This window comes from Hypanus sabinus, chromosome 15 (genome assembly GCF_030144855.1).
Source record: "Hypanus sabinus isolate sHypSab1 chromosome 15, sHypSab1.hap1, whole genome shotgun sequence".
Classification (NCBI taxonomy): domain Eukaryota; kingdom Metazoa; phylum Chordata; class Chondrichthyes; order Myliobatiformes; family Dasyatidae; genus Hypanus; species Hypanus sabinus.
Window position 1 is genome coordinate 88,458,722 of NC_082720.1, and position 12,796 is coordinate 88,471,517.

General features: G+C 51.4%; 1 protein-coding gene across 1 annotated transcript in view; it reads left to right on the forward strand.

Moving 5' to 3' along the window:
• LOC132405678 (calcium/calmodulin-dependent protein kinase type II subunit alpha) overlaps positions 1–12,319 on the forward strand; it is a 332,781-nt gene extending 320,462 nt beyond the window's left edge. Inside the window, exon 18 of the mRNA XM_059990685.1 lies at positions 9,758–12,319. Within this exon, the coding sequence (XP_059846668.1) occupies positions 9,758–9,761 (4 nt within the window). The 3' untranslated portion in view covers positions 9,762–12,319. The remainder of the gene's footprint in view (positions 1–9,757) is intronic.
• The last annotated feature ends 477 nt before the right edge of the window (positions 12,320–12,796 follow it).

A 12,796-nucleotide genomic window follows, 5' to 3' on the forward strand; every position in this document is an offset into this window, starting at 1 on the left:
TTGACCTCTGACAGCTCGTCCCGTACAGTGACCTCTGACAGCTCTCTCCATACACTGACCTCTGACAGCTCGTCCCGTAAACTGACCTCTGACAGCTCGTCCCAAACACTGACCTCTGGCAGCTCGTTCCATACGCTGACCTCTGACAGCTCGTCCCATACACTGACCTCTGACAGCTCTCTCCGTACACTGTCCTCTGACAGCTCTCTCCGTACACTGACCTCTGACAGCTCGTTCCGTACACTGACCTCTGACAGCTCGTCCCGTACACTGACCTCTGACAGCTCGTCCCGTACACTGACCTCTGACAGCTCGCCCCGTACACTGACCTCTGACAGCTCTCTCCATACACTGACCTCTGAGAGCTCTCTCTATACACTGACCTTTGACAGCTTGTCCCATACACTGTCCTCTGACAGCTCTTTCCATACACTAACCTCTGACAGCTCGTCCTGTACACTGACCTTTGACAGCTCGTCCCGTACACTGACCTTTGACAGCTCGTCCCGTACACTGACCTTTGACAGCTCGTCCCGTACACTGACCTTTGACAGCTCGTCCCGTACACTGACCTCTGACAACTCGTCCTGTACACTGACCTATGACAGCTCATCCCGTACACAGACCTCTGACAGCTCTCTCCATACACTGACCTCAGGACAGCTCGTCCCGTACACTGACCTCAGACAGCTCGTCCTGTACACTGACTTCTGACATCACTCTCCATACACTGACATCTGTCAGCTCGTCCCGTACACTGACCTCTGACAGCTCTCTCCATACACTGACCTCTGACATCTCTCTCCGTACACTGTCCTCTGACAGCTCTCTCCGTACACTGACCTCTGACAGCTCGTCCCATACACTGACCTCTGACAGCTCGTCCCGTACACTGACCTCTGACAGCTCGTCCCGTACACTGACCTCTGACAGCTCGTGCTCTACACTGACCTCTGACAGCTCGTCCCAAACACTGACCTCTGGCAGCTCTCTCCATACACTGACCTCTGACAGTTCGTCCCGTACACTGACCTCTGGCAGCTCGTCCCAAACACTGACCTCTGGCAGCTCGTCCCCTACACTGACCTCTGACAGCTCTCTCCATACACTGACCTCTGACAGCTCGTTCCATACACTGACCTCTGACAGCTCTCTCCATACACTGACCTCTGAGAGCTCTCTCCATGCACTGTCCTCTGACAGCTCTTTCCATACACTGACCTCTGACAGCTCGTCCCGTACACTGACCTCTGACAGCTCGTCCCGTACACTGACCTCTGACAGCTCGTCCTGTACACTGACCTCTGACAGCTCTCTCCATACACTGACCTCTGACAGCTCTCTCCATACACTGACCTCTGACAGCTCGCCCCGTACACTGACCTCTGACAGCTCTCTCCATACACTGAACTCTGACAGCTCTCTCCATACACTGACGTCTGAGAGCTCTTTCCATACACTGACCTCTGACAGCTCGTCCGATACACTGAACTCTGACAGCTCGTTCCATACACTGACCTCTGACAGCTCGTTCCATACACTGTCCTCTGACAGCTCTCTCCGTACACTGACCTCTGACAGCTCATCCCATACACAGACCTCTGACAGCTCGTTCCATACACTGACCTCTGACAGCTCGTTCCATACTCTGACCTCTGACAGCTCGTCCCGTACACTGACCTCTGACATCTCGTCCCGTACACTGACCTCTGACAGCTCGTGCTCTACACTGACCTCTGACAGCTCGTCCCAAACACTGACCTCTGGCAGCTCTCTCCATACACTGACCTCTGACAGTTCGTCCCGTACACTGTCCTCTGGCAGCTCGTCCCAAACACTGACCTCTGGCAGCTCGTCCCCTACACTGACCTCTGACAGCTCGTTCCATACACTGACCTCTGACAGCTCGTCCCATACACTGACCTCTGACAGCTCTTTCCATACACTGACCTCTGAGAGCTCTCTCCATGCACTGTCCTCTGACAGCTCTTTCCATACACTGACCTCTGACAGCTCGTCCCGTACACTGACCTCTGACAGCTCGTCCTGTACACTGACCTCTGACAGCTCTCTCCATACACTGACCTCTGACAGATCTCTCCATACACTGACCTCTGACAGCTCGCCCCGTACACTGACCTCTGACAGTTCGTCCCGTACACTGACCTCTGACAGCTCTCTCCATACACTGAACTCTGACAGCTCTCTCCATACACTGACCTCTGAGAGCTCTTTCCATACACTGACCTCTGACAGCTCGTCCCATACACTGACCTCTGACAGCTCTCTCCATACACTGACCTCTGACAGCTCGCTCCATACACTGACCTCTGACAGCTCTCTCCATACACTGACCTCGGGACAGCTCGACCCGTACACTGACCTCAGACAGCTCGTCCTGTACACTGACTTCTGACAGCTCGCTACATACACTGACCTCTGACAGCTAACCCCATAGGCTAACCTCTGACAGCTCGTCCCGTACACTGACCTCTGACAGCTCTCTCCATACACTGACCTCTGACAGCTCGTTCCATACACTGACCTCTGACAGCACTCTCCATACACTGACATCTGTCAGCTCGTCCCGTACACTGACCTCTGACAGCTCTCACCATACACTGACCTCTGACAGCTCTCTCCATACACTGACCTCTGACAGCTCGTCCCATACACTAACCTCTGACAGCTCGTCCCAAACACTGACCTCTGACAGCTCTCTCCGTACACTGACCTCTGACAGCTTGTCCCATACACTGACCTCTGACAGCTCGTTCCATACACTGACCTCTGACAGATCATCCCGTACACTGACCTCTGACAGCTCTCTCCATACACTGACCTCTGAGAGCTCTCTCCATGCACTGTCCTCTGACATCTCTTTCCATACACTGACCTCTGACAGCTCGTCCCGTACACTGACCTCTGACAGCTCGTCCTGTACACTGACCTCTGACAGCTCTCTCCATACACTGACCTCTGACAGCTCTCTCCATACACTGACCTCTGACAGCTCGCCCCGTACACTGACCTCTGACAGCTCTCTCCATACACTGAACTCTGACAGCTCTCTCCATACACTGACCTCTGAGAGCTCTTTCCATACACTGACCTCTGACAGCTCGTCCCATACACTGAACTCTGACAGCTCGTTCCATACACTGACCTCTGACAGCTCATCCCATACACAGACCTCTGACAGCTCGTTCCATACACTGACCTCTGACAGCTCGTTCCATACTCTGACCTCTGACAGCTCGTCCCGTACACTGACCTCTGACATCTCGTCCCGTACACTGAACTCTGACAGCTCGTGCTCTACACTGACCTCTGACAGCTCGTCCCAAACACTGACCTCTGGCAGCTCTCTCCATAAACTGACCTCTGACAGTTCGTCCCGTACACTGACCTCTGGCAGCTCGTCCCAAACACTGACCTCTGGCAGCTCGTCCCCTACACTGACCTCTGACAGCTCTCACTATACACTGACCTCTGACAGCTCGTCCCATACACTGACCTCTGACAGCTCTTTCCATACACTGACCTCTGAGAGCTCTCTCCATGCACTGTCCTCTGACAGCTCTTTCCATACACTGACCTCTGACAGCTCGTCCCGTACACTGACCTCTGACAGCTCTCTCTGTACACTGACCTCTGACAGCTCTCTCCATACACTGAACTCTGACAGCTCTTTCCATACACTGACCTCTGACAGCTCGTCCTGTACACTGACTTCTGACAGCTCGCTACATACACTGACCTCTGACAGCTAACCCCATAGGCTAACCTCTGACAGCTCGTCCCGTACACTGACCTCTGACAGCTCTCTCCATACACTGACCTCTGACAGCTCGTTCCATACACTGACCTCTGACAGCACTCTCCATACACTGACATCTGTCAGCTCGTCCCGTACACTGACCTCTGACAGCTCTCTCCATACACTGACCTCTGACAGCTCTCTCCATACACTGACCTCTGACAGCTCGTCCCGTACTCTGACCTCTGACAGCTCTCCCCATACACTGCTTTCTGACAGCTCTCTCAATACACTGACCTCTGTCAGCTCGTCCCGTACACTAACCTCTGACAGCTCGTCCCATACACTGACCTCTGACAGCTCGTCCCAAACACTGACCTCTGACAGCTCTCTCCGTACACTGACCTCTGACAGCTTGTCCCATACACTGACCTCTGACAGCTCGTTCCATACACTGACCTCTGACAGCTCTCTCCATACACTGACCTCTGACAGATCATCCCGTACACTGACCTCTGACAGCTCTCTCCGTACACTGACCTCTGACAGCTCGTTCCATACACTGACCTCTGACAGCTCATCCCGTACACAGACCTCTGACAGCTCGTCCCGTACAGTGACCTCTGACAGCTCTCTCCGTACACTGACCTCTGACAGCACTCTCCATACACTGACATCTGTCAGCTCGTCCCGTACACTGACCTCTGACAGCTCTCACCATACACTGACCTCTGACAGCTCTCTCCATACACTGACCTCTGACAGCTCTCTCCATACACTGACCTCTGACAGCTCGTCCCGTACTCTGACCTCTGACAGCTCTCCCCATACACTGCTTTCTGACAGCTCTCTCAATACACTGACCTCTGTCAGCTCGTCCCGTACACTAACCTCTGACAGCTCGTCCCAAACACTGACCTCTGACAGCTCTCTCCGTACACTGACCTCTGACAGCTTGTCCCATACACTGACCTCTGACAGCTCGTTCCATACACTGACCTCTGACAGATCATCCCGTACACTGACCTCTGACAGCTCTCTCCATACACTGACCTCTGAGAGCTCTCTCCATGCACTGTCCTCTGACATCTCTTTCCATACACTGACCTCTGACAGCTCGTCCCGTACACTGACCTCTGACAGCTCGTCCTGTACACTGACCTCTGACAGCTCTCTCCATACACTCTCTGACAGCTCTCTCCATACACTGACCTCTGACAGCTCGCCCCGTACACTGACCTCTGACAGCTCTCTCCATACACTGAACTCTGACAGCTCTCTCCATACACTGACCTCTGAGAGCTCTTTCCATACTCTGACCTCTGACAGCTCGTCCCGTACACTGACCTCTGACATCTCGTCCCGTACACTGAACTCTGACAGCTCGTGCTCTACACTGACCTCTGACAGCTCGTCCCAAACACTGACCTCTGGCAGCTCTCTCCATACACTGACCTCTGACAGTTCGTCCCGTACACTGACCTCTGGCAGCTCGTCCCAAACACTGACCTCTGGCAGCTCGTCCCCTACACTGACCTCTGACAGCTCTCTCTATACACTGACCTCTGACAGCTCGTCCCATACACTGACCTCTGACAGCTCTTTCCATACACTGACCTCTGAGAGCTCTCTCCATGCACTGTCCTCTGACAGCTCTTTCCATACACTGACCTCTGACAGCTCGTTCCATACACTGACCTCTGACAGCTCGTCCTGTACACTGACCTCTGACAGCTCTCTCCATACACTGACCTCTGACAGCTCTCTCCATACACTGACCTCTGACAGCTCGCCCCGTACACTGACCTCTGACAGTTCGTCCCGTACACTGACCTCTGACAGCTCTCTCCATACACTGAACTCTGACAGCTCTCTCCATACACTGACCTCTGAGAGCTCTTTCCATACACTGACCTCTGACAGCTCGTCCCATACACTGACCTCTGACAGCTCTCTCCATACACTGACCTCTGACAGCTCGCTCCATACACTGACCTCTGACAGCTCTCTCCATACACTGACCTCGGGACAGCTCGTCCCGTACACTGACCTCAGACAGCTTGTCCTGTACACTGACTTCTGACAGCTCGCTACATACACTGACCTCTGACAGCTAACCCCATAGGCTAACCTCTGACAGCTCGTCCCGTACACTGACCTCTGACAGCTCTCTCCATACACTGACCTCTGACAGCTCGTTCCATACACTGACCTCTGACAGCACTCTCCATACACTGACATCTGTCAGCTCGTCCCGTACACTGACCTCTGACAGCTCTCTCCATACACTGACCTCTGACAGCTCTCTCCATACACTGACCTCTGACAGCTCGTCCCGTACTCTGACCTCTGACAGCTCTCCCCATACACTGCTTTCTGACAGCTCTCTCAATACACTGACCTCTGTCAGCTCGTCCCGTACACTAACCTCTGACAGCTCGTCCCATACACTGACCTCTGACAGCTCGTCCCAAACACTGACCTCTGACAGCTCTCTCCGTACACTGACCTCTGACAGCTTGTCCCATACACTGACCTCTGACAGCTCGTTCCATACACTGACCTCTGACAGCTCTCTCCATACACTGACCTCTGAGAGCTCGTCCCATGCACTGACCTCCGACAGCTCTCTCCGTACACTGACCTCTGACAGCTCATCCCGTACACAGACCTCTGACAGCTCGTCCCGTACAGTGACCTCTGACAGCTCTCTCCGTACACTGACCTCTGACAGCTCTCTCCGTACACTGACCTCTGACAGCTCTCTCCGTACACTGACCTCTTATAGTTCTCTCCATACACTGACCTCTGACAGCTCGTCCCGTACACTGACCTCTGACAGATCATCCCGTACACTGACCTCTGACAGCTCTCTCCGTACACTGACCTCTGACAGCTCGTTCCATACACTGACCTCTGACAGCTCGTCCCATACACTGACCTCCGACAGCTCTCTCCGTACACTGACCTCTGACAGCTCATCCCGTACACAGACCTCTGACAGCTCGTCCCGTACAGTGACCTCTGACAGCTCTCTCCGTACACTGACCTCTGACAGCTCTCTCCGTACACTGACCTCTGACAGCTCTCTCCGTACACTGACCTCTTATAGTTCTCTCCATACACTGACCTCTGACAGCTCGTTCTATATGCTGACCTCTGACCTCTCTCTCCATACACTGACCACTGACAGCTCATCCCGTACACTGACCTCTGACAGCTCTCTCCGTACACTGACCTCTTATAGTTCTCTCCATACACTGACCTCTGACAGCTCATCCCGTACACTGACCTCTGACAACTCTCTCCGTACACTGACCTCTTATAGTTCTCTCCATTCACTGACCTCTGACAGCTCGTTCCATATGCTGACCTCTGACCTCTCTCTCCATACACTGACCACTGACAGCTCTCTCCGTACACTGCCCTCTGACAGCTCGTCCCGTACACTGATCTCTGACAGCTCTCTCCATACACTGAACTCTGACAGCTCTCTCCACACACTGACCTCTGACAACTCGTCCTGTACACTGACCTCTGACAGCTCTCTCCATTCACTGACCTCTGTCAGCTCTCTCCACACACTGACCTCTGACAGCTCGTCCTGTACACTGACCTCTGACAGCTCTCTCCATACACTGACCTCTGTCAGCTCTCTCCACACACTGACCTCTGACAGCTCTGTCCGTACACTGACCTCTGACAGCTCGTCCCGTACACTGACCTCTGACAGCTCTCTCCGTACACTGACCTCTGACAGCTCTCTCCATAGACTGACCTCTGACAGCTCGTCCTCTACATTGACCTCTGACAGCGCTCTCCGTACACTGACCTCTGACAGCTCTCTCCATACACTGACCTCTGACAGCTCGTCCCGTACACTGACCTCTGACCGCTCTCTCCATACACTGACCTCTGACAGCTCTCTCCGTACACTGACCTCTGACAGCTCTCTCCATACACTGACCTCTGACAGCTCGTCCCATACACTGACCTCTGACCGCTCTCTCCATACACTGACCTCTGACAGCTCTCTCCGTACACTGCCCTCTGACAGCTCGACCCGTACACTGACCTCTGACAGCTCATCCTGTACACTGACCTCTGACAGCTCGTCCCATACACTGACCTCTGACAGCTCTCTTCATACACTGACCTCTGACAGCTCGTTCCATACACTGTCCTCTGACAGCTCGTCCCGTACACTGACCTCAGACAGCTCGTCCCGTACACTGACCTCTGACAGCTCTCTCCGTACACTGACCTCTTATAGTTCTCTCCATACACTGACCTCTGACAGCTCATCCCGTACACTGACCTCTGACAGCTCTCTCCGTACACTGACCTCTTATAGTTCTCTCCATTCACTGACCTCTGACAGCTCGTTCCATATGCTGACCTCTGACCTCTCTCTCCATACACTGACCACTGACAGCTCTCTCCGTACACTGCCCTCTGACAGCTCGTCCCGTACACTGATCTCTGACAGCTCTCTCCATACACTGAACTCTGACAGCTCTCTCCACACACTGACCTCTGACAACTCGTCCTGTACACTGACCTCTGACAGCTCTCTCCATACACTGACCTCTGTCAGCTCTCTCCACACACTGACCTCTGACAGCTCGTCCTGTACACTGACCTCTGACAGCTCTCTCCATACACTGACCTCTGTCAGCTCTCTCCACACACTGACCTCTGACAGCTCTGTCCGTACACTGACCTCTGACAGCTCGTCCCGTACACTGACCTCTGACAGCTCTCTCCGTACACTGACCTCTGACAGCTCTCTCCATAGACTGACCTCTGACAGCTCGTCCTCTACATTGACCTCTGACAGCGCTCTCCGTACACTGACCTCTGACAGCTCTCTCCATACACTGACCTCTGACAGCTCGTCCCGTACACTGACCTCTGACCGCTCTCTCCATACACTGACCTCTGACAGCTCTCTCCGTACACTGACCTCTGACAGCTCTCTCCATACACTGACCTCTGACAGCTCGTCCCATACACTGACCTCTGACAGCTCTCTCCGTACACTGCCCTCTGACAGCTCTCTCCGTACACTGCCCTCTGACAGCTCGACCCGTACACTGACCTCTGACAGCTCTCTCCATACACTGACCTCTGACAGCTCGTTGCATACACTGACCTCTGACAACTCGTCCCGTACACTAACCTCTGTCAGCTGTCTCCGTACACTGACCAGATGAAGTCATTGAGGCAGTTAAATTTACACTGGACAGTTGCCCCTCAAGTTCCTATTAAATCTCTCCTCTCTCACTTTAAGCCTATGCCCTCTGGTTCCAATCCCCAAATCAGATCATTCCCTATTCCCATGGACCCAAGCTCTCACTTCATATTGAAAACCCTCCTCAACTCCAACCAGCTCAGCCTGGTGTAATAGGGTGCTGGACATCTCCCTCTTTTAAAATGAAGGGCTGAATAAATGTAACGGTGTAGAGGGACCTTCACCTGAACATGGTGGGATCTTTCCGTGTCCTGGGATGTTCTCGAGCAGACGGTGGAGGTGGTGGTGGGGTGGGGGTCAATGCAAAAGTTTTGTGGTTTGTACTCATTCAATCTCTCTCTCCATCTCTCTCTCTCTCTCTCTCTCTATTCCCCATCTCTCTCCGTTCTCTCTCTCCCCTATCTCCCTCTCCCATCTCTCTCTCGCCCATCGCTCTCACCCCCCCTCTCATCTATCTTTCTTTTCCCCATCTCTCTCCCCTCTCTTTCTCTCTCTCCCTATCACTTTCTCCCTTATCTCCCTCTCCCATCTCTCTCTCGCTGTATTTCTCTCTCCCCGTCTTTCTCTCACTCTTTTTCTCTCTCGCCCATCGCTCTCACCCCCTCTCTCCTCTATCTCTCTTTTCCCCATCTCTCTCCCCTCTCTTTCTCTCTCTCCCCGATCACTTTCTCCCTCATCTCCTCTCCCATCTCTCTCGCTGTATTTCTCTCTCCCCATCCCTCTCTCTTATTTTCTCTCCCCAGCTGAAATCTCGCCACCCCGTCTCATGCTGCTATCCGTGACTGACCTGCACGCCAGTACGATATCTCCCTGTCACCTCCCCGCTGGACTCTTGCTTCCCCTGGGGGAGAGGTGGATTGCTTGGTGGAATCACAGCTGAGTGGGACGAGTCCCCTCTCTCGCAACCCCGCGTTTAGCAGAGAGAGTGATGAATTTCATATCACACCATCTTTTTTTGTACCCTGAAAGGCAATATTTGTCGTAAAGGCATGTTTACAGTGATACCTATCATTCAAATCTGTTTACAGTGGAAGTGTATTTTTAAATTGTGATAATCCAGTGATGATTTTCTGACTTGCCTGAGATGCATGTTTTTAATCTATAATGCTAGTTGCAAAAATTAACTCTAGCCTTTGCAATTAAAGCATTGACTTGGGAAGGGGGAATTAATGATTTCTAGGGTTCAGTCGTAGAGAATACACGGGATGAAAGACCTATCATCTCAATAAGGCAGCATCAGTTAGTAACACTGAGGGATTCAACCAACGTTTCCTGGGATTGGACCTTCTCCCGATCCCTTCCTTCACACCTCAGCCGCGACTGAAACGGTTGAAAGTGCTTTCTTTTTCGAGATCAGTCCAAGGTCTCAGGAGGGAAATGGGAACTGGTTTCCAGTTTTTTAAAGGAGGGCTCTCTTGTAATCCCCGCGAGACCTCACTTTTACTTGGAGAGCAATGATTTTCAACGCAGTTTGTACGTTTGCAAATTGTAGATCTTCCAAATGAGCTTCCTCTGATGGTTCTGACATCAGTTTGACATGCCTCTCCCCCACCCCAAAGAAACAGGGCTGAGTATCCCCTCTTCCCCTCTCCAGGGGATGTCCAGTCTAGAGCAAAGTTTCAGTCTCCTCACAGTTTGTTCCTGCTGTGGGCCCTGATGTATTGGGAATCAAGTGTTACCAATTTAAATTGGTGTCAGTTCAGTGTTTTTGGAGAACAGGCAAGGAACTAAGACCCGGTTTAACTAGGACGCAGCATCCAAAAGCAACTAGGCTTCAGCAGCTCTGGCAAATTGGCCTCTTTCAGTGAATCGGAGTTTCTATTCCACTCCAGAACACACCCATCCCCACATGGCCAATGGATTTCCCTACTAACTCTCACCCTCACCCTCTCCCTCACCCCGTTGGTTGCTCAAAGTCAGAGGACAAGAGGAAGACACACCAACTCTTTGACTCTGTTTCCCAGGGCCCTACTGCCTTTTGGTAAATTGCCACATGTGCCAAGGTACAGTGGATAACTTTGTTTTGCATGTCATCTGTACAGATCATTCCGTTGCATCAGTGCATTCAGGTAAAACAGTTACAGAACGCAGAGTAAAGTGCTACAGGTACAGAGAGAGTGCAGTACAGGCAGACAATACCAGTATCTCTTCTGAGGGTTCCTGTTGTATCTGCTCCCAATATCTTTTCTGGTATGTACAATTGTTCTTCCCCACTCCCCTAGGGAGAGGGCCCAAGTTCTGTAGCCCTTAGCAACCAGACCCTTGACCATTAGCAACCATCCATGGCTCTTAGCAACCAGTCTCATGGCCTTCACCAACCAGTCACACAATCCTTAGAACCATCTCATGATCAGTCTCATATTCCTTAGCAACCAGACCCTTGACCAACTGCAACCATCCCAAGGCCCTTAGCAACTTGTCCCTTGACCCTTAGCTACAATCCCATGCCCTTAGCAGTTAGTTACTAACCAACATCTTGACCTTTAGCATCCATTCCATAGCCACAGGTAACCAGTCCCCTGACCATTATCAACCACTAAATGATCCGAAGCAATCAATCTCGTATCCCTTAGCAACCAGACCCTTGACCAATAGCAAACATCCCATGACCCTTAGCAACCAGTTCCTAAACCCTTAGCTACAATCCCAAAGTGCTAAATAAACAATCCTGTTGAAACCAGTCTGTCCCACAACCCCAAACAGTCAACTTCTTGTCCTGCACACTGCCTGGGGATAACACCCCCCACCCCCGGGCGATCAACGAATGTAACTGTAAAGATTCAAAGTCTTCTTGTTCCCTTCTTCTGTTGAGCTGTGAGGCCATTTTGCTCTTAAGCCTGTGGTAGAGGAACACGAAGAGGCCATTTTGTTACACGAGAGCCTAGCCTCCCATTCAGTCAGGAATGCCGTGCTTTGGTGAGGGAGGGGTACAGATGGGTTATTTGCTGTTCTTTTTTTTAACCACTTTAGGAGAAACATTCCCACCTCATCATCTTTTGCTTGCTTCTGCCCAGGAAAAAGACAGCTCACGCACTATTTTTTAGCGCTTGTGTTAGCTCAGCAAGCCTATGCATTGGGCTCCGTGCACTGCAGACAGCTGCTTTTGTACCTCTGTATTGTATCGTAAATCAAATCAATGCCTCAACATTTTCGTAAGTGACTTCAATGTAAACTCTTGTGACACTGAAGAAATTAATTGCACAAAGCTTGCATCTTTGAAATATGGTACGACTCAAACGTAAGGTGATTGTGGATACGTTGATTGGTGTCTCGCGAATAAAGAGGTTTTATCACTTTGTCTTGAACAGTGACTCAATGTTTTTCTTTATTAAATTAAAGGGATTAAATGCAGATTTAATGCTCTGCCTGTTCCTGAATCAGGAAAGATGAAGTTCAAAGTACTTTTAGAATCAGAATCAGGTATAATATCACCAGGATACATCGTGAAATTTGCTGTTTTTGCAGCGACACTACATTGCAATATTAAAAACTATAAATTACAGTATATATATATTTTTTTGTTAAATTAAATAAGTAGTGCAAAAAATGGTGAGGTAGTATTCATGGGTTCAGAAATCTGATAGCAGATGAGAAGAGGCTGTTCCTGAATTCTTGAGTGTATGTCTTCAGGCTCCTGTCCCTCCTCCCCGATGGCAGCAATCAGAAGAGGGAATGACCTAGGTGATGGAGGTCCGTAATGATGGATGCTGCCTTTTTGACGCATTGCTCATTAAAGATTATCAAAGTATGTATGAATACTCTACACAACCCTGAGATTCATC